At 48.9% G+C, this 27655-nt stretch overlaps 1 protein-coding gene across 5 annotated transcripts in view; it reads left to right on the plus strand.

The window, feature by feature from the left end:
- The window catches only part of SEMA6C (semaphorin 6C), a 43373-nt gene extending 16438 nt beyond the window's left edge, over positions 1-26935 (plus strand). The window contains exons 1-19 of one of the 5 annotated variants that reach the window (XM_021004884.2): positions 11434-11714; positions 15833-16016; positions 16760-16874; positions 17239-17299; positions 17417-17473; positions 17712-17813; positions 18124-18214; positions 19047-19166; positions 19365-19453; positions 19667-19884; positions 20225-20356; positions 21622-21774; positions 22452-22625; positions 23004-23150; positions 24011-24088; positions 24201-24256; positions 24467-24511; positions 24826-24930; positions 25388-26935. In XM_021004884.2, the coding sequence (XP_020860543.1) occupies positions 15887-16016; positions 16760-16874; positions 17239-17299; positions 17417-17473; positions 17712-17813; positions 18124-18214; positions 19047-19166; positions 19365-19453; positions 19667-19884; positions 20225-20356; positions 21622-21774; positions 22452-22625; positions 23004-23150; positions 24011-24088; positions 24201-24256; positions 24467-24511; positions 24826-24930; positions 25388-26454 (2940 nt within the window). In that variant the 5' untranslated portion in view covers positions 11434-11714; positions 15833-15886 and the 3' untranslated portion in view covers positions 26455-26935. Of the gene's footprint in view, positions 1-11433; positions 11715-15832; positions 16017-16759; positions 16875-17238; positions 17300-17416; positions 17474-17711; positions 17814-18123; positions 18215-19046; positions 19167-19364; positions 19454-19666; positions 19885-20224; positions 20357-21621; positions 21775-22451; positions 22626-23003; positions 23151-24010; positions 24089-24200; positions 24257-24466; positions 24512-24825; positions 24931-25387 lie in introns of those variants that run through there. The other 4 variants (XM_021004889.2, XM_021004897.2, XM_078154870.1 and 1 more) reach the window with 4 other exon arrangements.
- The last annotated feature ends 720 nt before the right edge of the window (positions 26936-27655 follow it).

The raw sequence follows: 27655 nt of genomic DNA on the forward strand, positions 1-27655 counted from the left end.
TTAATTTATTTTCATTTGTCAACAATCACTTCCATATGCTTTTGAGTTGAAAATTTTTCTCCCCCTTCCTCCCCCCCACCCTCCCCAAGACGGTGCACAATCTGATATAGGCTTTACATTTACATACCCATTAAACATATTTTCACATTAGTGAAGTTGTAAGTAAAAATTAAAATCAATAGGAGGAACCATCAGAAAGATGAAACAAAACTCAACAGTAGGTAAAAATAAGTGATAGTGATTCGACTTCCATAGTTCTTTCTTCGGATGTGGACAGCATTTTCCGTCCTGAGGCCTCTGGAGATGTCTTAGATCCTTGTAATGCTTAGAAGGGTTCAGTTTAACAATATTAGTCATCGCATAATGTGGCTGTTATTGTGTACAAAGTCCTCTTGGTTCTGCTCACTTCACTTAGCATCAGACCATATAAGTCTTTCCAGGTTTTTCTGAAGTCACCCTGTTCATCATTTTTTATAGCACAATAGTATTCCATTACATTCGTATACCACAACTTGCTCAGCCATTCCCCAGTTAATGGGCATCCTCTCAATTTCCAATACTTTGCCACCACAAAAAAGAGCTGCTATGAATATTTTTGTACATGTGGGTCCGTTTCCCATTTGTTTGCTCTCTTTGGGATATAGCCCTAGAAGTGCTATTGCTAGATCAAAGGGTATGCACATTTTTGTAGCCCTTTGGGCATAGTTCCAAATTGTTCTCCAAAATGGCTGGATCATTTCACAACTGCACCAACAATGTATTAGTGTTCCATTTTTCCCACATCTTCTCCAGCATTTATCATTTTCCTGTTTTGTCATGTTGGCCAATATGATAGGTGTGATGTGGTACCTCAGAGTTGTTTTGATTTGCATTTCTCAATCAATAACGATTTAGAGCATTTTTTCATATGACTATAAATGGCTTTAATTTCTTCATCTGAGAACTGTCTGTTCATATCCTTTGACCATTTATCAATTGGGGAATGGCTTGTATTCTTATAAATTTGTCTTAATTCTCTATATATTTTAGAAATGAGACCTTTATCAGAGAGACTGGTTGTAAAAATTCTTTCCCAATTTTCTACCTTCCTTCTAATTTTAGTTGCATTGGCTTTGTTTGTGCAAAAACTTTTCAATTTAATGTAATCAAAATTATCCATTTTGCTTTTCATAATGGTCTCTATCTCTCGTTTGGTCATGAATTCTTCTGTTCTCCATAGATCTGATAGGTAAACTATTCCTTGTTCTCCCAGTTTACTTATGGTATCAGCCCTTATATCTAAGTCATGAACCCATTTTGATTTTATTTTGGTATAATGGTGTGAGATTTGGGTCTATGCCTAGTTTCTGCCATATACTTTTGCAGTTTTCCCAGCAGTTTTTTTCAAAGAGTGGGTTCTTACTTGATAGCCTTTTTTAAAAAATAGTAATAATACGTATGCTTCATTAGTGCCTGTTTAATGTTAGGAAGGCTCTCGATACCGTGTTTGGGTACTCTGTAGATGATTTATGGGAAAACATAGACATGTTCCACAAGATTAGAAGCCATGAATGAATTGCAATCTGTACCATTGGTAGGAGTACCCACACTGATGATATCACAGGTCCATAGAAGAGGAATGAAATTTCATCTTTCATAGATGGCAGAGTGAAAGCAGTGACTTGCTTGAGCTCTCCCCCAAGTCCCTCCAAATACCTATAAAAAATGGCTCTAAACAAATTCTAAAGCAGCAGAACCCACAAAAAGACAGAGTGAAGCAAATTTCCAACCCAAGACAACCTGGATGATTGATCAGAAAGGTATATCACGCTGGGCTGGTAGCAGAGCACAGTGCAGCGTGGCCGCGCAGGCCACAGCGAACCTGGAGCAGGCCTCAGAGGACTGAATCGTGGGCAGCTGTGGTGGTTTCCAGACTCCTCAATCCATATTGGGTATGGAAATCTGTCTTACCCTACAGGAAAATAGGGGGACAAGGGGACAAGAGAGCAGGGGGATGATAGAGAGGAGGGCAGATTGGGAAACGGGGCAATCAGAAGTAAATACTTCTGAGGAGGGACAGGGTCAAAAGAAAGAATAGAATAAATGGGAGGGCAGGATAGGATTAAGGGAAATAGAGTTAGTTTTTCACTACATGTCTGCTATGGAAGTGTTTTACATAACTGCACGTGTATAACCTATATTGAGTTGCTTGCCTTTTCAATGAGGGTGAGTGGGGAAGGAGGAAGGAAGAAAATTTGAAACCTAAAGTTTTAAAAACATATGTTTAAAAAAAATGTTTTCACATGCTACTGGGAAATAAGAAATACAGGAAATGGGGTACAGAAGTCTATCCTGCCCTATGGGAAAATAGAAGGGGAAGGGGATAAGGAGAGAGAGAAGAGAGGACAGACTAGGGGAAGGAGTATTCAGAATGCATGCTATCTTGGGGTGGGGGGAGGGGTGAGATGGGGTGAAAATTTGGAACTCAAAATCTTGTGGAAGTAAATATTGAAAACTAAAAATAAATAAATTTATATTAAAAAAAAAAAGAAATTTCATCTTTCATTTCAGCCATCATACTAAGCTGTCAAGATCTTTCTGGATCGTGGCTCTTATCTAACATGTTAACGGAACCTTCCAGGTTTGTATCATTTGCAGATTTCCCATGCATGCCATCTATGCTTCTGTCTAAATCGTTGATAAAAATGTTAAACAGCACAGGGTTAAATGGAAATCCCTAGGCATTCGACTGGAGACCGCCATCTACGTTGATACTGACCCACTAATGACTATTCTTTGGGTTTTGTCATTCATCTAACTCCATGTTCATGTAACTATACTAACATCTAATGCGCATCTCTCCATCTTGTCTTAAAAGACAGCTGGAGAGATTTTGACTCACACTTTGCTGAAACTTGGATATTTTATGTCTATGAGATTTTCTTGATCTACCAGACTAGGAACTCTGTCAAAAAGGGAAATGAAGTTAGACTGGTTTGGCCTTTTACTGATGAAGCTATACCAGCCCCTACTGATCAGTGTTTCCCTTTCTAAATTTCCAAAAGGGAATTATGTTTTAGAATTTCATCATGAATTAAAGCCAAGTGTCTCAGCTTTTACAGATTTAGCCCTCATAAGAAATTGGAATATTTGTACTTCTGCAGTCCTATAGCACTTACACAAATTTTAAATGATCACTGACAGTGGCTCAACAATTACATCCACCAGTTCTTGACTTGAATTCATTTTCTTAAAATTTCTCATTCATTTTGGGTTTTAACTCCCTATTACTCCACTTTTTACATAGAGAAAACAGATGCAAAATAACTGAGTAGTTGTGTGTTCTGTCTTATTACCTCTTATCATTGTCCCACCTACTCTGAACAGTGAATCCATCCTTCCTTTGAGCTTCCTCTTGAACTTTGTCGTCCTTAGCATTGACCTCCTGAGTTTTGTAATTCTAGACAACATTCTTAGAGGACCAGACCACTTTTGTTTTCCTTTTCCATTACCTGTCCTTGCCTTCCCCACCTTTAGCAGAGTGCTTGGCATATAATTGGCACTTTAAAAATGCTGGTTGATTGATTTCTATCTTCTGTCTTTGAAATAGTTTTATTATAATTTAATAACTGAACAAAAACAAAGAAATATGAATGGAGCAAAATCTTAAATAAAGTCCTTAAACTTTGTTATCATTTATGTCCAATTCTTCATGACTCCATTTGGACTCCATTTTCTTGGCAAAAATATTGGAGTGGTTTGCCATTTCCTTCTCCAGCTCATTTGATAGATGAAGAAACTGAGGCAAGCAAGGTTAAGCAACTTGCCCAGGGTCACGGAGCTAATAAGTGTTTGAATTCAGATTTGAATTCAGATCTTCCTGACTCCAGGCTTGGTGCTTTTATCTACTGCACCACATAGCCTAACAAGGTGGAAACGAATGAACAAATAGCAAGCAAAGAATGTTTTTATTTAGCATCCTCTTCCATGAATCTCTTAAGTTCTGTTGCCTCTGACTCTCTTTTTCCTTTGTTTCTCTCTCTCTCTCTCCTCTCTCCTTTCCTTCCTTCTACTCATTAGGTCATCAGAATATGGTAGCTCTTATGGTCTTAGACACTCAAGAAGTCTGAGAGGCCTAGACACTATGTGGCTGGGATTATAATGTCCCTAGATAACCAGAAGGCTGCATCAAGGAAACCAGAGAGCCAATCAGATCTGAGGGACCTTGCCCATTTTGGCTGGGTATATGGGGTATGGGAGTGGTGGGATAGGGAGGAGAGGAAGAAATCTGTGTCTGGCAATCTGGGGCCAATCAGGTCCCAGAGGAAGCTTTGTCTTTTTTTTTTTTTTAAGGTAAAGCCTCCTCATATTGAGGATAGGAGGAAAGAAGATATGTCAGGGAAACCCTGGTCCTATCACATACCACCCATTGGTGGCAAGGTCCTAATGATCTTCTAAAGGGCTTTCCAAGATTTAAATGCTTATAGGGCTTTTATTGGACAGTCTTCCTTGCAAAAGCAGTACTAAAGTGTGGGGTGGGGGGAAATAAAGGGGAGAGACAAAAAACCCCAAAATGTGGAGGAGAACAAAAACCAGAAATCCTAGGTCTTTCATACCACTTTCAGAGAACAAATCTCAAGTGTCACATTCTGGTCCATGTGATGCCAAATATTTGCATTTCATGATGGGTCTTCTAATTCAAGCTGTTCACAATTGAACCAGAGAAGCACTAGGAAAATGAGAGTCATAGCATAGATGATAACTCTAGAACAGTCAAAGAATGCTTCTCTTGATGTGAGGTGGTATCATATAGAATTTTAGTCCATGAAGTCTTACCTATTCTTTCTCTGAACCTTTTAAAATCTGCTCTCCCGTTAGCTAGAGTTCGTGTTAGGCTGTTCCCAGTATTCTTCTCCTTTATCACAAATACCAAGTGGTCACTTTCTTCCAGAGTTCTCATCATTTTCCTTCATTGATGAAGATTTCTATGTTGGTCAAAAGCAGGTCCAGAATTCCTTTTTGTTGTCTCCTTCACTTTTTGAAGAATTAAGTGATCTTTAAAACAAGTCAGTCATTTACAAGCTTCTCAGTTTTGGTCAGAGAGAGAAAGATATTGTAGAAAAAACACTGGCTGTGGATAAAAGGACCTGGGTTCAAATCCTGCGTCTGATAATTTACTTCCTGTGTAACCTTGGGCATGTCACTTAACCTTGCTGGGCCTCCTTTTTCTGATCTTTAAAACAAAAGGAATGGAATAGATGGCTTGTAAGGTCCTTTCTATTTTTTGTTGTTGTTGTTAAGGTCCTTTCTAGCTCCAAATCTGGGATCCCATGAAGCTCTCCCTATAGTTGAAGTCACCCATTGCTACTAGGAGGTGAATACTGGATAAATCTACATTATAATCGGATCTGGGCAAATAGCATTGCTACTGGATTTTGTGGCACACAAGTGAGAGTTTTGATTGTAATGGATTAATGATATCACTGATAAATACATTTGGTGGGGAAGTGAGGTGGGATAGTAGTCCCCTGAGAACCTTCCAAAATTCAGTTTTTCTGGTTAACTTCCAGAGTAACCAACTACCCTAGGTTCAAGTTATTATGTGGGTCTGGACAAAAATCCTAGTACACAGGCCCCCAGTGGTGCACTTATCTTTAATAATCAGCCAGTTACGTAATTAGCTCAAAGTAAAGGCATTTACTAACATGGAACTAGGAACTAGTTATTAATTAACTAGCATTCTTAGGAACATTTACTAACTAGGAACAAGAAAAACACAACTTTCCCTCCATAAGCCTGGGGCCCATTCTCCCACAACTACAAACAGCATCAGGAGGAAGAATGTGCATAGTGTATATGGAGTATACTAGTCAAGAACATGTAGGGAACACACATACCTAAGGTAATTCACACCTCCAGTACTGCAGAGCCCCGGGGATCTTTTTCTTCTTGTGGTGTCCTTATGTTGCACCCCTGGAAGACATGGCGTAGCGTCTCTTGGGGCAGGTTGGTAGCCAGGGCTAACTCTTTGAAGATTCCCAAAACATCTCCTGCCTTGTGCCTTGATTGACTGAGCCTACTGCCTGCTCAGTGCAATGTATCCTACTGGGTAGATAGCTCCACTGAAAATGCTGTAGGGTTCTTGGGGGAGGGAGGGGGAGAAAAATTTAAAACTCAAAAGCTTATGGAAGTGATTGTTGATAATTCAAAATAAATTAACTAAAAAAAAAAATCAACAGGGTTTTTCCTCCAAAGCTGGCTGTCTTCCTTCCTGACAGAAATGACATTTCTCAGAACTGTCTCCTGCTTCAACTGAAGCTCTAGAGAGGTATCTTGATATTTAAATATCACCAGGGGTGTGGCCAATCCTTTGGCTAGCCATTGGCTATCCATTCTTTAATTCCATCGAACTGGACGGAAGTACTTGTACACATCTTGTAAAGGGGTAATAGGGTGTAGGGGTGAGGAACCCGTAGCCTTGAGGCCACATGTGGCCCTCGAGGTCCTCAAGTGTGGCCCTTTGACTGAATCCAAACTTCACAGAACAAATCCCCTTAATTAAAGGATTTGTTCTATAAAACTTGGACTCAGTCAAAAGGTCGCATCCAAGGATCTAGAGGACCACATGTGGCCTTGAGACCAAAAGTTTCCCACCCCTGGTATAGACACTTCATTTAATACCTTCACCCCTTGCTGCCTCTTACCTTCCATAATTTCATCACCTGAGCTGGGGGTGGGGGGTGGGGGGAATCAACTCACCAGTGTTGTCCTAGTCAACTTTCCCCATCAAACTGTTTTACGTGGTTCTATAATTGTTTTGTTGCTAATTGTTTCATGTGTCTGAGCTTTGTCTCTCTTAAAGACCATCAGTTTCTGGAATGAAGGAATCAATACTTCTTTTGTATCTTTGATTCTGCTTAGCCAGTGTTGAGCACATTTAGTAGACACTAATCATGCCTTAGATAAAACTAGCTGTGCTGTTATGGGCAAGTCACAGAACCTCTCAGATCCAGTTCTCCCATACGTAAATTGGGGCTAATACTTATGTCATAGACAAGAGTTTGTCTCTGCCTTAATGAGCATCCTCCAGGATGGTTTCTGGTGCCCACAGACAGGAGATAAATCTCCTGGATGTGGGATTTTCTGGCAGAGGAGCCATGAGTAAACATGGAAATTGTAGCAGTCAATGCAGACTTGGAAGAGGATATGGCAGTCATAGGAGAGAGAGAGAAGGTAAAGAAAAAGAGATGAACAGGAAAAGTCAAATTTGAAGAGAGAAAGTGGAAAAGAGAGGCTGCCAAAATCAAGAGGGCAAGTGGATGATGGTGGCAAAATGTGGAGACACAGGTGGGGTGGGGGGAGAAAAAAGATGGATACAGTGCAATAATTCACAACACGAGCTCCAAATGGTACATAATTTAGGCATAAAGAATGACATTATAAACAAAGTAGAGGAGTATATAAGCAATTATCTATCAGATCTAAGGAGAGGAGAAGAACTTATAACCAAAGCGGATAGAGGGGTTCATAGGAGGTAAAAGGGACAATTTTTATTATATAAAATTTAAAAGTTTATGTGTAAGTAAAACTAATTCAGCTAGAATTAGAAAAGAAGCAGGAAGGTTTTTTTTGGGGGGGGGAGATCTTTGCACCAAGTTTCTCTGGTAAAGTTTTCATTTCTAAGCTGTATAGGGAAAGTATTCAAATTTATAAGAATAAGAGCCATTTTCCAATTGATAAATGATCAAGGGACATGAAGGGACAGTTTTCAGAGGAAGAAATTCAAGCTATCAATAGCCATATGAAAAATGCTCTAAATCACTAATAGGGAAATGCAAATTAAAAAAACAACTTTGAGGTACTACTTCATGCCCATCAGATTGTCAAAAAGGACAAAAAATGAAAATAACAAATGCTGGAGGAGTTGTGGGTAAATAGGTACATTAATGCACTGTTGGTGGAACTGTGTTCAGCCATTCTAAAAAGCAATTTGGAACTATGCCCTAAAAGCTATTAAACTGTGCATCCCATTTCACTCAGCAATACTACTACTAGGTCTATACCCCAAAAAAGATCAAAGAAAGAAGAAAAGGATCCATATGGACAAAATTATAGTAGCTCTTTTGTGGTGGCAAAGAATTGGAAACTGGGAGGGGGTACCTATCATTAATTGGGGGAATGGCTGAACTAGTTATTTGGACGTGCTATAAAAATGATGGAGGAGACGGTTTCAGAGAAACCTGGGAAGACTTGTATAACTGATCTAAAAGTGAAATGAGCAGAACAGGAGAATAATTTATATAACAGCAATTGTGTAAAGAAAAAAAATTGAAACAGGAACTCTATCAACACGACTAATCACAATTCCAGAGAACTCATGATTAAACATGCTACCCACTTCCGGATAGCTGATAGATTCAGAGTACAGATTAAGATTTATGGAATTTTGGACATGGACAATGTGGGATTTTGTTTTGTTTGATTATATCTGTTTTTAATGGGCTCTGTTTTTCTTGCTTTCTCAATGCTGGGTTGGAGAGGAGAGAGTAGCTGGAAAGGAGATAATTCAGATCTAACAATAAAATGAAATTGAATTATTAAAAAAAAAAAAGGTGGACATGATGTCCTGAATCCTATCTGGACTGTGATAATAACTACACAGTTGAGGATAGAGCTTTTGATCATTTTCTAGCATATCCAGATGGAGTCTTAGGAAAGGTTGGTTCTTAGAATCAAAAGGCAAGGTACTCTAAGCTTCCACCAGCTGTGAGTTATGAAGTGACTTTGCCCACCTGCGACATCTGGAATTTAGAGGGATTGAAGGGAAAAAACAGTATTTATTTCTCACCTCACTCTGGAGGTGAGATTTTTACCTCTTTGCACATGCATGCAGAGAATATTTTATTATATGATTGCCTTCCTTGTTAACAATTTCGTGTTTTAATTACATGTTTTGAGGGGCAGCTAAGTGGTGCAGTGGATGGAGCACTGGCCCTGGACTGACTGGAGGACCTGAGTTCAAATCCAGCCTCAGACACTTGACACTTACTAGCTGTGTGACCCTGGGCAAGTCACTTAACCCATTGTCTAGCCAAAAAAAAAAATTAAATGGTTTGCTCTTGGGTTTATGGGTCTCTAATATGACTAACAATGAGGGTGGGGGCTCCATCAAGGGTTGAACAAATTATCCCAAAACCATCATTTTGGAACATGGGTACTAAAACTGTACCCCTTGCCCTTCTAAGGCAGCTAGGTGGTTCATTAGCTAGAGTACCAGGCCTGGAGCCAGGAAGACCTGAATTCACATGCAGCCTCCTATATTTAACTGGCTGTGTGACCCTGGGCAAATCACTTAATCTCTGCTTGCCTCACTTTCTTCAACTGTAAAATGAGGACAATAATACCGTCTACTTCACTGGGTTGATGTGAAGGCCAAATGAGATAATATTTGTGCCTAGCACATAGTAGGCACTATATACATATTCCATTCCCTTCCTCCTCAGTGGGAAAGACCATTTGACTTGGAGTCAGAAAAGATTTGGTTTTAAATCCTGATTCTGACATTTACTGGCTGTGTGACAATGGGCGAGTTATTTAATGTCTCTCAGCCTCAGATCTTCTTCCATATAAAGGGGACAATAATACTTGAAATACATATCTCACCGGGTCGTTTTGATGATCAAATGAGAAAGTGTATGTTAAGTGTTTTGTAAACCGTGAAGCATTTGGCAAAGATGTTATTTGTATTCAGTAAGTACCTGTTAAATTGAAGATAAGTCCTAAAACTACATTCTATCCTATGAACTTCCTTCTTTCAGTTCTCCTCTCTGGGTTTCCCCATTGTCTCTCTCATCCTGTATCCCAGCGCTAGTGCCTACCCATTATCATGAATTCGGAGCCCATAGAGAACAATTCTGGAAAAGCATGGCTGTCCCACTAACTCTTTCTGCCTCTGTCCTGTTTCTCTGTCTCTTTCTTCGTGGGTATGTTTTCTCCTCCTGTGTGTTCCTATCTCTGCCTTTGTGCTTCCCACTCTGACGCCGCTTCAGCCGTGTCTTGCCTGGAAGAACGGACCCTGCTATGCCCATCCTCCCCCACTCCAGAGACTAGGAAGTGAGGGGGAAGCTCAGAAAAAAAAGTCAAAAATTCCAATGCCCCCCCCGCCAAGCTGCCCCTTGTCCCCAGAATTTCAAGAATGTGTTTTTTTTTTCATCCCAAACCCACACAGGAAGGAATCTTGAGCAGGCATCGCCAAGGTGGGGACAACAACAGAGATGCCTGAAAGAGCCTCCCCTCTTCCCATGCTAGCATTCCTGGAATCAAAGGGGCTTTGTAGGGGGTGTGGTAGAGTGGGGATGGAGAGAGCAGTGTTCTGCTTTGCCACTGGACAAATGACTGGGTCCATCTTGGGGGAGATGGTAGTGTCTCACAAATCCAGTGTCTATGGTAAAGAAAAGCTAGGAGCTTGGGGAACAGAATGTGAGAAGTGTCAGGTCGGGCTGTGCCAGGAAAGGAATAACGGTGGGAGGTGGAATAGGGTTTGCTTCTGTGTCTTTCTACATTTGAGGCTGAGCCCTGAGCCCGGTCCGTGTCTCTGTCTTGCTGCTAGCTTTTGGGGTCTCTCTGTCCTCCCATTAAGCCCAGTCTCTTTTACCTGTCCTCCTCCATCACCCTCTTGCCCGTTGGGTCGATCCTGTCCAGCTTTTTTTCTCTTCTCACCCCACCCCAGCCCCAATGGAATTGGACAGACTTTCCTCCCCAAATGGTTCCCACTCTTTCAGTTTGGATCGAATCCTCATGCTCATGGCTCACAAACATCTGTCCTTCCCGAACCCCTGGCATCATAGACTCTGGTCCAGGCTTCAGAAGAGGGCTGGAGAAATGGGAGGGTCTTTGGGGTGCGGGAGGGCTGGGCCCAGCACAGGGGGCTGCATGCGAGGCCAGGGGAGGAGGATCGTCGGCTAGGGATGTGCAGGGACCCTGGAGGTCACCTGGCCCTTGCTTTTCTGCCAAAGAGCAGGGGGCAGCCATCCCCGGGCCGCCGTCTGGGTTCACAAAGGCCAGGTAGGGAAGAGCTAGACAGCCCCGGGGGCCCAGCTTTCTGGCCTTTCTCTCCTCTTCTTGGTGTCCCTTCCTTCCTCCTCAAGTGCTTTCTCCCGGACGGCCTCTCCTTGGCAAGAAGGGCCCCGGTCTCCCCAGCCTCTCCGTCTCTCTCCCTCCGAAGGTCTCTGTTTTTTCTCTCTCCGTCTCCCCGACTCCCTCCCTCCCTCCCGGGCAGGTCCCCCCACTCTTAGCTGCTCTTCTGGGATAGGTGTTCGGAGCGCGGGACCCTGCGATTGGCCGTGGGGCTGTGGAGGGGGGCGGTCTCTTCACAGCTCTCCCGGGTCCGGATTGGGCACCGTGAAGCGAGGGGCGTGTTGGGGGCGGGCCTGGGGCCGCCTGCGGGAGGGGCGGCCGAGGCCAGGGCCGAGAGCTCCGGGCGGTCGCATTGTTTTCCTCCGCGGAGCCGCGATCAGAGTAGGCTCTGCGGCTCGGACCTCGGACTCACGAGACACGGTAGCCCGCCCGGAGCCCCCAGCTCCGGGCTGCCGGCCCCCTCCTCCCAAACCGAGACCCTCTCCCTGTCCCCCGAGATACCCCTCCCGGACCCCCAAAACCGGGACCCCTGGGATCCCCGAGCCCCGGACTCTCGAGCCCGCGGCCGCCGCCTCCACCCCACGGACCTGGCTTCCAGGGCAAGTAACCGCGGGGAAGCGCGGGGGCAGGGGCCGGAGCCGGGGCTGGAGGGAGGGAGGGCAGCGGAGCAGGCACTGGGGGCTGGGGGAGCGGCCGAGGCGGGGTCCCCGCAAGCCACCGGGGACAGGCTCCGGGCTGTGCCGGGGGATCGTGGGGGATCGTGGGGCGCGCGCGGCAGGACTGGGGAACCGAAGACCCAGGGACACCAAGGAGCCTTGGCGCAGCCCCCTCGACCCCAACTTTCTCGGAGGCTTTTTCGGGGTGTTGTTATCTTGTGGGTACAGATTGGGGGGGCGGGGAATAATTTCCGAGATCAGATCGGAGGAGTGGGTTGCCCTGTCTAAAGTGAATTGAAGCGATGAACTAAGCCCTCTTCTACCTCAACCTACCGAATAGGGAAACCCGGGCACTAGAAATTGGAGGGGATGGGCGAGGGAGGGGAGAAGTCATTCCTGGACCTTGATATCTTGGCTGAGACGCTTTCCCTAAGGTAGGGAGAGGAGACTTGAGTGCTGGAAGGAGGGACCCCAGGCCCCAGCTCAGAGTAATCGGGTACAAGGGTGGTGTTTGTAGAAGTCCTTTTCCTCCTGAAGGGTTGTGACCCCAGCCCCAATCCCAAACCCACTCTAGCACTTTGTTATTTTAGGTTGCCACTGAAGAAGGCAGAAATGGTAGACTCCATCTGTGGGCCCCAGTGGCTGTCAGTTTAGCTCTATCTCCCCTAAACCTTCTCTATTGCTTCCAGTCCCCCTTCCTCTGTTTTTCCAAAGCCCTGTATCTGCTGTCCTATCCTCTGGTTCCCCCCATCCCCTGTCAGCTCTCTGCCTGCAGGCACCCCCTCCCAAGCCCCTCCTCTCGCTAACGTGGCTCTGGGACAGAGTCCCAGGCAGCAGACATTCACCCCCCAGGCCCCCTGGCCTCTATGTTTGGAGCTCCAGAGATGGGGGCGGCAGACAATTTGAAGATTTCTCCATCTGCTGGCATAGTGCCCACCTCATGCAGGGGTCTAGACACCTAGATTATCCTTGCTCTGGGGATGACGGGAATGGTACAGTCACTGTTTATTTAGAACCAGAGGAGAGAGGAGGGGGAAGTGTCTGAGAGAGGATAGAGTTCTCTTAAGCCCCTCCTCAGTAAAGCCTCCCCCTTCCCTGAAAGGAAGGGGTACAGGGGGCTGGACTATAGGGCTGAGGGTTTCCTGCTATTGTCCCAGGGTGGGAGCCCCCCCCCCATCCCTCCTGCCAGACTCTTTGGCTGTGACCCCAGCCACTCCCCAGAGGTGGCTTTGAGCCTGAGGCGAGAAGAGGGGCCAGCTTCCTCTTCCATATAGGAGATGAGCCCAGGCGAGCCTGGCCCCTATGAGATTTGGCTGGTTGAGAGACTCAGGATGCTGATTCCTCCTGTTCTCCAGTCCCACCTTGCTTAGCGTTTCCCCCACCCCCACCCCACCAACTCTCTCACACACACACACAAATTTTGCTGCCACAATGGGAGTCAGAGGTCAAGGTGGGGGTGGTGTCAGGGGCACTGGAGAGGGGTTTTAGGCCCTGGAAGTAGGTGCACTCCTCCTGCTAATGCCTGAAAGAAGCTGCAGAGGGCTCCCCTGGCCCCGCAGGTCAGAGTGAAGGTACCAGTGTAAAGCCCAACCAGATGTTTTTTTCAGGCCAGGCCAGGCCAAGCCAAATCAACACTGGGGACCTGGGGAAAAGGGCATTAGGTAACCTGTGCAGAAAGTAGCCGAGATTAGGGGTATGGGTGAGCTCTTTGGGGAAAGGAGCAAGAGCTGATAGGCCTTTTGTCAGAAGACTAGGAGGCACCACCACTGGCCGGCTGGTGGGGAGTGGAGGGATGCTGTCTGCACATTTTGCTTCAAGATGAAAGCATGCAAATGAGATGCAAATAAGCCTCTATTGTCTTGGTTCCCAGCTTGGGCCTTTTGGCTAAGTATTTTCAGGATTCTGCTGAGGAGTGGTCTCAGTCCCTTATTCTCCTTTTTGGGTCTTGTCCTGGCTGCTTTTTTCTCTCCTCTAGGCCTGTCCAGTGGCCTCAGGTGTTCCTTTTGCCTAGTACCTTCTAAGCAGGAAGGGCACCCCAAGAGGCCAATGCCTGGCCACCCTTTGCTCCTCAAACCAAGCTCCAGCGCACACTGCCCTGTCCATTGTCCCCCTTCTTCTCCCCCTTTTGACATTTTCATCTTTACACTGCCCTTTGCCCTGCATGGGTGTCCTGTCTCTTTGGAGCATTGGTATCGGCTTTTGGGGGATGTCAATGACCTCTTATCATTCACCTATTATTAGATCTCCACCAGAATCACAACTCCAGGTGAGAAAAAGGGTGTCTCTGGTAAGGAGGTGAAAGCAGGGAGTGTGGCCCCGGAAGCAAGGAAGGTCTCTTCCTTGCCCAGAGGCCAAAGTCATTCCAGGGTGATACTATTTGTTGTCAAGGGCAACATAGTGGTGAGAAGGAAAGGTGTGAGAGTAATGGGAAGGACAACAGGAGAGCTCCCAGGGGAGTGTCAGCATCCTGAAAAGAGGAGGGGCTTATGGCTTATGAGCCTGGAGGGTCGTTAGTTGGCTGCTGTCCTCTCAGGGGAGGGGGTCATCATTAGGTGTCTCTGCCCCCTCCCCTCCTCGAGCCCTCTGGGGTCCCTATCTGACGTTAGCCTCCCCAGATGATGTCATATAGAGGGAGAGGACTCTCCAGGGGGACGGAGGGAACCTTGTTGTTCTAAGATCCCAGCTCCCCTCTTCTCTGCCCCACCCCTCTAACACACTCCAGTCCCAGAGTCAGGAACCCAGGGATCTTAGAACAAGGTTCCCAGTTCTTTCATCTGAGGGAGGAGGATTAAGAGTATCCCTGTTTGTATCTGGTAAAAGGACATTTGTCCTTTGGGTGGGGTACCTCCCGGTTTCATAGCAGCAATCACTGGCAAAAGCCTGAAGTTACTACTATGTTTCTGTCTCCCTCCCCCCTCCACTCCCCAATCCAGAGCTGGTTAAAACTAGGGCCAGATGGTTTCAGGAGGCTGATGGGAGGGGAGGCACGTCTCTGCGTCTCAGGATCTTCTTTTCACCTCAACTCCCATCCTTATCCCATCCATCTCTCCCCCTGACTCTGGGCTCTAGTGCCCGGCTGCTGGCTGAATTATTTATGTTAATTTCAGAGGCAGCCCGATGAGGAGGGGAAGAAGATGAGGTTGTCCAGCCCTTCCTCCCATTCCAGCTCTCTCTCTTCCTACTGTCCCCACAGGTGGTACTTCCCCCTCAAAGGCAAATATACTGGGTGAGGGGAGCCAAAGAGAGGAGGAAGGGAGGGGGTCTGGAGAAACAGCTGCAACCAGAACTAAATATAGCCTTCAATTTGGCTTCGATGCAGATTCATTTTTGGCTAAGATGGTCCTCTGTCCCGTTCTGAACCTTTAGTCCTGGGGAGTCCTGCCTGGATCAGGGCAGCAACCCCCAACATCCCATATCTCTCACTGAGTGAACAGCCACGGGTATACCTGAATATCACAATGTTCTTTTCCAGACCTAGGATGAGAGATAGTCACAGTATATCCCTCACACATTTACACTGGGCTGCCAGGGAGGCTGTACTGAGGAAGGTCTGTAAGGGGAGGGCAAGAGTAGACTGCTTCATCTCCCTCAAATGGTCCTCAGGAACTACTATTTATAATGTGAGGCTTCAACACCTTCTTCCCCACCTCCCCAGCATCTAATTATAACAGGGAAGGTTTGGTGGAGGGAGGTGGGGGGATGAGGAGAATCAACCAGAGAAAGTCAGGGGACCAAGAGAGAGGAACTGAGGGGGAGGGGATATGCCCTGACCTTACCTGAGGTCATAACTTGGGTCTGTCTTTCCCTGCCAAAGCTGGTTTGTTCCTGTTAGGGTAGATGGAACTTGAGTGACAGTGACAGGCACAGTTGGGACAGGTGTAGGGAAAGATCCCCTCCCATCTCTAGGGTCCCCTGGGGATAGACCAGGGGAGGAGCTGTGTCCACATCCCTGCTTGAGAAGACCAAAATACAGAAAAGAAACAACCCTTGGCTCTAAATCTCCCAGTAAGTCTAGGCTTCCAGCCCCCTCCCCTCAGCCTTCTCTCTGTCTTCTCCCTCAGGCTTGACATATGGGTGAGAGGGTGCCACCTAGGGCCTGAGCCGGCCTGCCCAGGATGCCCCGTGGCCCTCCTTTCACGTCCTGGTTGCTCCTGCTGCTGCTGCTGCTGCTGCTCTCCTCAACTCCTCACAGCCAAGCCACCTTCCCCCAGGATCCCCTCCCTCTAGTGACTTCTGACCTCCAAGGTAAGTGGCAGCCATGTCCAGCTCAGCCCTTCTCTTCCACATCTGTTCTTGGCTGGCTCAGACTTCCCCCCAGATATTATCCCCGCCCCCCCATTCAAGTACTGTCTCTAATTGTGGGTTCCACATTAGCTCCTTATATTAATCAATCAGTAATTAATTATTCATTGGGTAAGGATATTAGGTTAGATGCTGGGGGAATATAATGAATGTGACATGGCCCTAGCCCTCAAGGGGCTAGGGTGATGAGGAAAACACAAAAGTTAGGAAACTAGACAAAGCAGTGACCCTTAATTACTTAATGACTAATTACTAAGTAGTACAGACAACAGTGCTATAGGAGTTTGGAGGATGGAGATGTCTTGCTGGCTGGAGTGGCTAGAGATGGTTTATAGAGGAGGTAAGACTTGGTCTGATTCTAGAAGGAAGGATTTGGATACATGAAGGTGATGGAAAATGTTATTCTAGAGGGGGGAATAGAGTGAACAGAGGGAAGGAGCTAGGAGGCAGACTGGGGAGTGGTGAGCAGGAAGGAGGTTTGGCTAAGGGAGTAGTAGATGATAAGGCTGGAAGAGTAGGTAGGGACCAGTAAACTCACTCTTACTTCATCCATAATCAAGTAGCTTCTCTCTTTTGTGGGGAGGGAGTTTAGATGTTTCTCTCTTTTCTCATAGGGTTGGAGAAAAGGTTTTGGGGTGAAGTATTGGTGACCCAAATATTTCTCCTTTCTCCTCCTTTCCCACCAGGTGTATCACCATTATCCTGGTTCCGGGGTGTAGAAGATGATGCTGTGGCTGGAGAACTGGGTCTGGACTTTCAGAGATTCTTGATCCTGAACCGGACATTGCTGGTAGCTGCCCGGTAAGTTGCACAGAACATATGAATGGACTGAACATAGACATGGTACCTGTGAACAGGAGCAGAGACCCAGAAAACATGAATCCATACACACAGAGGCATGGCAGATATATGGACAGTGGAACAAAGACATACCATAATATGATATAATAAGGGCCTACTATATATAAGCCAATATGTCCAGAGACATGGGTCACAGGACACGTTTAGATGAACAGGTATGGGAGATATGACTGTACTTGTCTGTGGGTTACATGTTATGTCTACACCTGGCCAAGTATGCAATGGGTGTTTACCATGTGAAAAGTTGGAGGGGGTGGGATGGCAAATATTGACCTACTGACCCATTCCCTGTTCGTACCTTTAGGGATCATGTTTTCTCCTTTGATCTTCAAGCTCAAGACTGGGAAGGGCTGGTACCAGACAAGGTGAGAGACTGTGGGACAGTCTGGGTTCTGGGGTCAGGCAGCAGAAAGAGGGCTCTGGGGTCAACCTCTAGAATTAGTGCTTTCTTCAAAAACCTTTTTCCTTCTCTTCTCCATCAGTATCTGACATGGAGAAGTCAGGATGTGGAGAACTGTGCTGTTCGAGGGAAGCTGAGGGTGAGGGATGTGATGAGGGTTTGGGAGGTGGGCTGGGTATCTCCTTCCCCCGTGACCTCTTCTCCCAAGCCCTCTTTTCCTTCCTCTCCCAGAACACAGGGGAAACAACCCAAAGGGAACAATGCTTGGCATGTACAGTCCCCAGCCCTTCTCTTGCCCTTGGGGATCCCAGAATGCCCAGTCCCCCTGTTACCTTCAGTGACCTTTGACCTCTGGTCCCACTTCCTGGGGCCCCTAGGACGAGTGCTACAACTACATCCGCGTCCTCATTCCCCGGGACTCCCGGACCCTCCTTGCCTGCGGGACAAATTCATTCAGCCCCACGTGCCGCAGCTATGGGGTACGGCACTTGGGGGGGATGTGGTTACAGATGGGGGGGGCATGGTGCGGAGGGAATGAATTAATGAATAAAAAATATGGGGGGACAAGCTTTAGGATAGGGTTGGATCTTGGGGTGTTGGATGGGGCATAAGGCCCAGTGGTAGGAGACAGAGGAGACCTAGGAGAACTTGGAATGAGGGGAGGGACAAGCATAGTGAAGAAGGCGTTAGTAGGGCTAAGAAGATGAAGGAAGATACTGTGGGTTTTCAGTTTACTCCCTGAGATACCCAAGGGCTTCAGGGTCACATTCCCTCTTCCTCCCACCCCAGCTCTCTTCCCTGCAACAGGAGGGTGAGGAGCTGAGTGGGCAAGCTCGATGCCCCTTTGATGCCACACAGTCCAGCGTCGCCATCTTTGCAGGTAAAGCATTATGGGATGGTGGGTGAATGAAGGCGAGTGATGGAGAGACACTAACAGCCCCCTTCCCATCCCCCTCAACCTCCACTGATTCCACACCTTTATCATTTAATGCCCACTGGAATTTTGAGGATGAGTAGAGAATTCCCTTGAAGGATAGTACGAGGGTGGAGAAAGTGGGGTGTGAATGTGCTATTAGAATGTCTCAAAACACATCTTTCAAATGTGTTCATACCTTCTGAGACCTGCTATGTTCCCCTCTCCTGTGTTTCCCCCAGCTGATTCCTTCCATGGGACCTTCTTTCCTCTCATGAAACAGTTAACAGGCACTTAATAAATGTGTGCCACAGTGTGCCAAGCACTGTGCTAAGCACTGGGGGTACAGAAAAAGGTGAAAGACTGTCCCTGCCCTCAAGGAGCTCACTGTCTAATGGGGGAGAAACATGCAGACAGCTGTGTGCAAGCAAGATGCACATAGGATAAACTGAAGATAATCAGAAGAGGAGGATTGGGAAGGGCTTCTTGGAGGAGGTGAGATGTTAGCTGGGATTTGAATCCAGGGAGGCCAGGAGAGAGGGATGAGGATGGCGGACAGCCAGTGAAAATGCCCAGAGTCAGGAGATGATGGTCTTGTGCAAGGAACAGCAGGAGGAGGCCCATGCCGCTGGACTGCAGAGTATGTGGTAGGAAATAAGGAGTAAGAAGCCTGGGAAGATTGGAGGGGGCCAGGTTAGGACACAGCACAATCTCTCCCTTCCTGTGCCCTCTTGTGACCTTCATCTTCCATCTCCACTTTCTATGATGACCTCCCATGACCTTGGGATGCCCCCTCCAGAGGGTAGCCTTTATTCAGCCACGGCTGCAGATTTCCAGGCCAGCGATGCTGTTGTTTATAGAAGTCTTGGCCCTCAGCCCCCTCTCCGCTCAGCCAAGTACGACTCCAAGTGGCTTCGAGGTCAGGGGGGATCAGGGTTGGGGAATGGGATGTAGTGGGGTCTGGGGAGGAGAAGGAAATCTCCTAGAGGATATTGCATGGGGGTGTGGGGTTGCAAGAGATACCAGGGGATTCAGGGATGGAGAGTAATCATTATCAAATCCTAGAGTTGGAAGAGACCTATGTAGACACTCCCCATTTCATCACCCCCTTCCCCAGAGCCACACTTTGTCCATGCTGTGGAGCACAGAGACCATGTTTACTTCTTTTTCCGAGAAGTCTCTGTGGAGGATGCTCGGCTGGGACGGGTAAGCAGAGTGGACCCCACCTTGGGGAGGCGAGACAGGGGATTCTGCTCAGAGAGGAGAGCCCGAGCCTGTTCTGGCACACTCAATGTTCTTTCTCCCCATATGACCTATACCTTTAGCTCTCCCTGTTTCCCTTGACCCGTCTTCCCCTGTTATTTCCACCCTGCCCCCCAACACTTATCCTGGTGTCCTACTGATTCTCCTCCCCACCAGGTACAGTTCTCTCGTGTAGCACGTGTGTGTAAACATGACGTAGGTGGCTCCGCCCGGGCCTTGGACCGTCACTGGACATCTTTTCTAAAGCTTCGGCTCAACTGCTCTGTCCCTGGAGATTCGGCTTTCTACTTTGATGTACTGCAGGCCCTGACTGGTCCTGTTCCTCTGCATGGACGTCCTGCTCTATTTGGGGTCTTCACCACCCAGACCAACAGGTTGGGAGGCATGTGAAGTAGGTGTGGAAGATCTCCTAACCAATATGGCTGACCCACCCAACCAATATGACCAACCCACCCCAAACATTATAGCCCTCACCATTCAGGTCAGCAGTTAGGGTGGAGAAAGGAGGAGCTGTCCTAAGCAATATGCCCGACTACATCCCAACTTGACTTGTAGCCAAGTTACCTTACCCTTTTTGAAGGCCACCACAGAGCAAGGTGGTGGCTCCTGTTTCCTGTACCTAGAATGGTCGGTGACCTGGGAGGGAGTATTCCTTGCTCTCTCCCAGACCCAGCTCATATAGTTCCTCTCCCACACTTTCCTGATGCCCTATAGCATCCCTGGTTCTGCTGTCTGTGCCTTCTATCTGGATGACATTGAACATGGGTTTGAGGGCAAGTTCAAGGAGCAGAAGAGCCCAGATGGGGCCTGGACCCCTGTGCCTGAGGACAGGGTCCCCTCACCCAGGTATCTATGGGCAGCTTCAATGGGGATGGGATAGTGTCTGTTCAGTTCATGAAACTGTTAAGCACCTACCATGGGGAAGCACTGGGCTAAGGGGACAGAAGGAAAGAAAAACTGCCGCTTCCCTCAGAGTTTACCTTCTGTGGGGGGGAGGTGGGACATGGATTCAAATATTAGTTCAAGAAATATCAGATAAAAAAATCCTAGGAATATTTGAGTAAGGAGGGAGAACCAGTAGTGGAGAGAGACCAGAGATAACAGGAAAGGTTCCCAGCTATCTTGAAAGAAGATAAAGCTTTTGAAAGGCTGAGATTAAAAGAGCGTTCCAGGCTTAAAGGAGTGCTTTTATTAACCCAGAGGCAGGACACTGGGAGCCAAGTTAAGGGAACAGGAAATAGTCCTGTTTGGCTGGAATCTAGTGTCTGTGAAGGGAAGTTATCTCAAATAAAGGTGGAGAAGTAAGCGAGAGCCACATGGGGAAGGGGCTTAAATGCCAAGCTGAATGGTTTGTGTTTTATTCTAGAGGCAATAAGGAGACACTGAATGTTTTTGAGCAGAAAAGTAATAACGGTCAGACCTATGGTTTAGGAAGGTGGTTTTGGCAGCTAGGTGGAGGATTTATTGCAGAAAAGAAAAAAAAAGCCAGTTAGGTGCAGTGGTCCAGGGGAGAGGTGAGTGCAGCCTGTGCTAGGGTGGCGGTTACGTGAGTGGAAGAAAGAGACAGACACATAAGTTTCTATGGAGGTAGAGTCGACAATCCTCGGCAGCTGGATGTGAATGATGGCATGGTGGGTGGGGAGAGAACTGACTGGGAAGGGGGGGGGACTCTTGGCACAGATAGGGACCTTTGGAGAAGTGGGGAAAGTGAGGTGTTGCATTTGTGGGCATAGGGGAGATAACTGAGCTCATCTCTGTAAGTCTGAAGGGCCCATGGCTATCTCACAGAAGTGTCCAGCAGCGAGTTGGAGACGTAGTATTGGTCTGTGAACAGAATACGGTTGGGGAGAGAGACCCTCAAATCTAAGGACAGGGGACTTGAGCAAGGGAGCCTGTAGCAGGAGTAAGAAAGGGGTATTGTAATGCTATGCCAAGTTTCCTTGGGCTCCTAAATTGCAGGAATGGAACTGAGGGATGAAGTGGGTTTGGGGAAGGGAGGGGTTGCAGGATCTCAGTGAAGGGACCGTGGAGTCCCAGGTACTCAGGGATCCAGGGAACGCCACAGTACCTAGTCACCCTGCCCTGAGCACTGCCCTCCCTGTATCCCTCAGGCCAGGGTCCTGTGCAGGGGTGGGTAGAGCTGCTTCATTTCCTTCTTCCCGGGACCTCCCTGATGAAGTCCTGACTTTCATCAAGGCTCACCCACTGCTGGATTCCGCTGTGCCACCTGCCACCCATCGGCCCCTTCTCACCCGTACTGGCAGGTATGCAGGGGTGGGAAGACATGGAGGGGTTGGAAGGGGAGGAGGGTGGGAAGGTGGGCAAGGAATTAGGTAGAGAAGAGGAGTGAGGGAAAGGTGAGGAGGGCACCTCACCAGCCTAGCCCCCTTTCATGTGCCCTGGCAAATGTGATTCAGGAGGGAAAACTAATTAGGAAATGGAGGAGTATGAGATGAAATGACTCTAGAGAGCAGAAAGACCCAGCCCTGCCCGGCCCCCCCAAGGAAGGAGAGTAGAGTGGCCCCCAGTCCTACCTGGTTTGGGGGAAGAGCAGCAGGGAAGGAGGTTAATGCTGTGTAATGGAAGGAGTATTGCTAGGAGTCAGGAGACTGGTTCTAGTCTTGGATTTCCCACATATTGGCCATGTGGTCTTTGGCAAGACACTTACCCCTCTCTGGGCCTCAGTTTCCTCATCTGTAAAACAAGTGGTTTGGAATAAATGTTATCCTACCTCTACTATCCAATCATTTTTGGATTAACATGGTCTTAATGTGACTGCCTTCCTTATGACTTTTTATGGTAGAGCCCTCTAGACCCACCATCACTGCCCAGTATAGCCATCCCATCTCACGATCTTCTGGTGGAGTCACATGTGACCATCTCAGGTGTGCAGTATGAGGCCCCCTCTCCCTTTACTGACTTTGGAGTTGTACCTTTCCAGAGCCTTGCTGACCCAGGTGGCTGTGGATGGAGCAGCTGGTCGCCACGGCAATACCACTGTCCTCTTCTTGGGTACGGAGGATGGGACAATACTGAAGGTGCTCCCCCCAGGAGGGGGGTATGGTAACGCCGAGCCCATCTTGTTGGAGGAGATCGACACCTATAGCTCTTCCCGGTGAGGTCTTTGAAAGCCAGCTTCTGTTTTTTATCCCTGGGGTTAGATGGAGAACACGGTAAAATTGGAGAGGGAAGCAATAGGTCTGAGAGCTTGGGTTTAGCCACCATAAAAACTGCTTTTGATATAGCACTTGAAGGTTTATAAGCCAGTTTATATGTGTTATCTCAGTTGATTTGGCAAGGAGACTGTAAAGGATGCTTGGGATCACTGGTGGGGAGGAGAAAGAGACTCCACTGGGAGAGCAGATGTCATGGGGAGCATCTGGGGAGCCTAGCGCAGAGGTTCAACTCATCTCTCTGGCTCTGTTCTCTCTTCACTATTGACTCTTGTGTAAGGAGCCCCCCTCCTAAGCCTTCACCTCTGTCCCTCTCTCAGGTGTGGCGGTAAGCGATCAGCACAGTTAGCCCGCCGGGTTCTTGGACTGGTGCTGGATCCTGACGGGCACAGGCTCTTTGTGGCCTTTTCAGGCTGTGTTGTCTACCTGCCTCTCAGTCGATGTACCCGGCATGGGGCTTGTCAAAGGTAAGAGACTCCGGGGAGGGGACATGACATGTATGCAGGCTACTTGGGGACAAATAGAACTGATAGGGACATGGTGGGAGGACCTGGGAAATACAGTGGGAGTTAGGAGGATGGATTGGGAGTCCCAGCAAATGATTTAAGTAGAGAGCAATGGGGACAGGGGAAACAGAGAAGACACAGCCCACTCTGGGAAAGGCTGTAGGAGATGTGCTGGTCACAAAGGGATAGGGTAGCTTGTGATATGGGGCGTGCTGCATTTAAAGGGATCAGACACGGGTTTGGGGGGTTTGGAATTGAAGGAGACTAAAATGTGGAAGAACCATGGCGCCTCACTTGATATTGTATCGAGCAGTGGTCTCAGACTCAAATAGAAGGACATCCTGAGGGCCACATATTGCTTAGAAAACCATAAATTACCATTACCAGTGCTTTATTGTATTTTTATTTATCTTGTTAAAGATTTTCCATTTGCATTTTAATCTGGTTCAAGTCTAAATTTAGGACTTTTGTTGGCTGGGTCATGATGGAGACAACTCTGCTATAGAGGGTAGAATGCTGGAGTCATACAGGAAAACTCAGACTTCAATCCTGCCTCTGATATATACAAGCTCCATGACCAGAACAGGTTACTTCATCTCTGTGAGCCCAAGTTTCCTCATTTGTAAAATGGGGATAATAATGTCTGTAGAATCATAGGATTTTGAGGCTCAAAAAATCATTTTTGCAAACTTCGAAGCACTACATAAACGCTAGTTACTATTACTAATATTATGTGAGCCAAGAAGTGGGACCAAGGGGAAGGATTCTTCCCCTGCCCCCGTGCTTCTTCCCCAGACCTGTGGGACTCATTTTCCCCCCAGAAGCTGTCTTGACTCCCAGGACCCATACTGTGGGTGGGGAAGCTTCCAAGGCTGCATGGATGTCAGGGGACCCGCTTGGTGAGTGAGAGCCCAATGGTTCCCCTCTTCTGGGAGCTGGGAGCGGGGACACTGAATGCAGGAGTAGAAGCAGGATTGAGTTGAGCACTGAACTTCAATTCTTCCTCCCCAGGACTGACCTGCAGCTGGATGGGGCCAGGGAAATGATGAAGGAGAGAGACTGCCACGGTAAGGGGGCTGTAACCACCACCACCCCAATAGTGCTGTGACTGTATCCCAGCTGTCTCCCCCACACCGCACACCCTTTCACTATCTCTTAATCTTTTCTCTGCCTCTTCCCCAGCTCCTCGGTGTCAAACTCCTGATCTCTACACACATCCCACCCCTCGCCCATCTCCACCTTTTCCCCTCACCCTGCCTTTTTCTCCCACCTCACAGATGGGGCCACTGGGAGTCATTCAGGGCCAGGAGATTCTGCCTATGGTGAGTTCTCCCCTCCCATAACCTTATATTCAACTTGCTAAACCCTTACTCCCTTATTCCCAAGAGTCTGAAGTTGCTAATATGACAGAGCAATTGGGAGGGTGGGGGTGATGATCAGGGAGTAGTCAGCAGTTCTTCCCTCTAATCTCCCTGTCAGAGTCTGCCAGACCTCAGGGTTGGGGGTGGTGGCTAAGGCTGGACTCCCGGACTCTTGGGTTCAATGAGGAGGGGGGTGGGCTAATCCATCTGTTTGTTCTGGGGAAAGTGGTTGAGAGTAGGGACCTCACTGGCTCTGACTTGGTCTCTGTCACCAGAGCCTCTGGGTCCCAGCCCTCCCCCTGAGGCCCCCAGTCCCCCCAATGATGCCCACCCCTGGTCCCCGCCCTCCACTCTTCGGGCTCACATAGAGGGTAAGGCAGGTAATGGAGGGTGTGGTGGTTTGGTGGGGGTTGCTGCATCCCAGAGAATTTAACACTTTAGCGGCTGGGGTTTGCTTTTTACTAATAATCTTCCATTGGTTGCCTCCTGCCTCCTCAGACCTGGGCCTCCTCTCTCAGCACCGACTCCCTCTGCATGGACAGAGTATGGAAGGTGTTCTCAGCATGGCTACGGGGGGCAGGACTAGGGGCCCAGGGACACCTCAGTCCTGGGATCCCTTCTGTGGTGGTGGGGGGGTGAGTGTGTAGGAGCTGACCTGCCGCCTGACTGTGGTTTGGGAGGGGAGGTCCAGGCTGTGTGCAGTGGAATTGAGGCTGCAGCACAAGGGATGAGGGTCAGACTTCAGAGAACCCTCCAGATGGCATTTCTCCTCACCTTTCCCATACCTTTTTCCTCATCTTCCGCCTCACCTCCAAGCCTCTCTCTCTGTTCCCTCAGGTGTTCGCCGAGATCCTCCCCAGGCCTCATCTCCTCACACGGTCCCCGTGCCGCTCCTCCTGGCCAGTGTGGCTGCAGCCTTTGCCCTGGGTGCCTCCATCTCTGGCTTCCTGGTCTCCTGTGCCTGTCGTCATGCCTATCGACACACTCACAGGGGAAACAAGGACGTGGAGACCCCCGGACTCCCCCGGCCCCTCTCTCTGCGAAGCTTGGCCAGGCTCCATGGTGGGGGTCCTGACCCACCACCCCCAGCCAAGGATGGGGACTCACCCTCAGTGCCCCAGCTCTATACCACATTCCTACCACCCACTGAGGGCATGCCTGCCCCAGAGCTGGCCTGCCTGCCCACCCCTGAGTCCACCCCAGAGCTTCCAGTCAAGCAGCTCCAACCAGTCCAGGGGCCTTGGGAGTGGAACCATAATGGGAACAATGCCAAGGACAGCTCTGCCCACTCCCGGAGTGGCTCTGGACCTGCCCCGAGGGTGCTGGTGAGGCCACCCCCTCCTGGCTGCCCTGGCCAGGCTGTAGAAGTGACCACCTTAGAGGAACTGCTTCGATATCTCCATGCTCCCCAGCCTCCTAGGAAGGGGACAGAGCTTCTGTCCCCAAATAATCCCTGTACCCCTCTCCCCTTGGCTACCCGGGCGCAGCCCCGAGTTCCCCCACCAGAGCCGGCCCATGGCCTCTTTTCTGGCGCCTCTCCACTCCCACGAGACTGTACCCCTCCACTCCGGCTGGATGTTCCCCCGGATGGGAAATGCCCACCTCCGTCCCGCCCCCCACTCTCTGCCCCTGCTCCTCGACTTGGGATTGGAGGCACCCGGAGCATATCCCCTTCACCACACCGGGGACCCCCGGGCCTGCTGACTCGAGTCCCCTCAGTAGGAACCTCAAGATATTCTGGGGTTCACGGAAGGTACCCTCTGTACCTTGGTCGGCCTGAGGGATACAGGGGACGTGCCCTGAAGAGGGTTGATGTGGAAAAGCCACAGCTGCCCCCAAAGGCTCCCCTCCTTGTGACCTCCCCCTCTCAGGCCGCCCCTCCTGGTGGCCATTTTAACTATTGAAGGTAACTACCCTGCCTAGAAAGGGTGTGGCAATGAAGACTCTAGAGGGACAAATAACTCACTAATCACATTGCCTGCTTACATCCTTCCTGGACTCCGGACCTCTCCTCTCTGTACTTACTGCCCATCTTGGGCTTATTTATTGACTCTCATCGTAGTCTCTCTCTGTTGCCCCTAGACTCCAGGGGTTTGGGTAGTGGGGGGGGGCCTTACCTCTCCCTCCCACCACTGTGAGCCAGCCCTACTCAGTGGGAGCTGGCTGGGGCTCCCACCCTTATCTCCTCCAGCCAAGCTGCCTTAGCCCTTCCCCTCCCAGCTTCCTCCGTAGTCTGGAAGCCCCAGACTGGGGATGTCCACGATTGGGGGTTGGGGTAGGGTATGTATGTATAGTGTACAGAGTTCTTGGGGCTGCCCCGAGACATCATCGCCTCCTACCGTGTAGGAGCCTTCCCTCACCCCAATACAACGATGTGCCCCCAGACCCACTGTGTGTTTACTAATACGGGGTGAGACGGGAGGAATGATGCCAGAAAACGTCACGATATTTCTCTCGGTTTGTCCGCTTCTGTTCTGCATCTCCATCTCGGATTCTGTCAAGCAGTTGGAGCGGCTAAAGTCCCAGTGGAGTTAATCAGGAAAGGTTTCCTCAATTAGGGAATTGAGGAAAACGTGGGTGGGGATGCGGGAAGGCAATTTCCAAGGTTCCAGCGCTTTTGCAGACGGAAGGAGGAGGTTTGAGCCAAGGGTCGGGAAGAGGATGCCGGGAGGACGCTGCTAAGGGGATGCAGCGCCTATAATTCGGGCCGGCCAGGGGCGCGAGGAGTCCAGCGTGGGGCGAGCTACCCGCTGGGGGGGGGGCGGCCGCAGCACCGGCCTTGTGCAGGCCCACACACCGCTGGATTGCGAGGAGAAGTAAGGCCTCGGGCAGGAACATGGGCCTGATCCCCCAAGCTCGCGGCCTCACGCAAGCCCACAGGGAAAGCGCCCAGAACAGGCTTTCTTACACGCATCCGCAGCTCTCCGCCCCGCGGTTATAGCGCTGAGGCGGGCCTCGCCCTGCCTTCCTCGGGGCGGGGCTGGCTGGCTACGCCCGTCCGTTATCGAGATGGGCCAATGGGAAAGGCGGACCGCCCCCAACCCCCGCCCTGCCGCCCGCTCTTCCCCGCTCCTCGCGCTGAGACCTTCAAGCCTGGCTCCTGCC

The sequence above is a fragment of the Phascolarctos cinereus genome, unplaced genomic scaffold (assembly GCF_003287225.1).
Source record: "Phascolarctos cinereus isolate Bilbo 61053 unplaced genomic scaffold, phaCin_HiC Scaffold_5;HRSCAF=322, whole genome shotgun sequence".
Classification (NCBI taxonomy): domain Eukaryota; kingdom Metazoa; phylum Chordata; class Mammalia; order Diprotodontia; family Phascolarctidae; genus Phascolarctos; species Phascolarctos cinereus.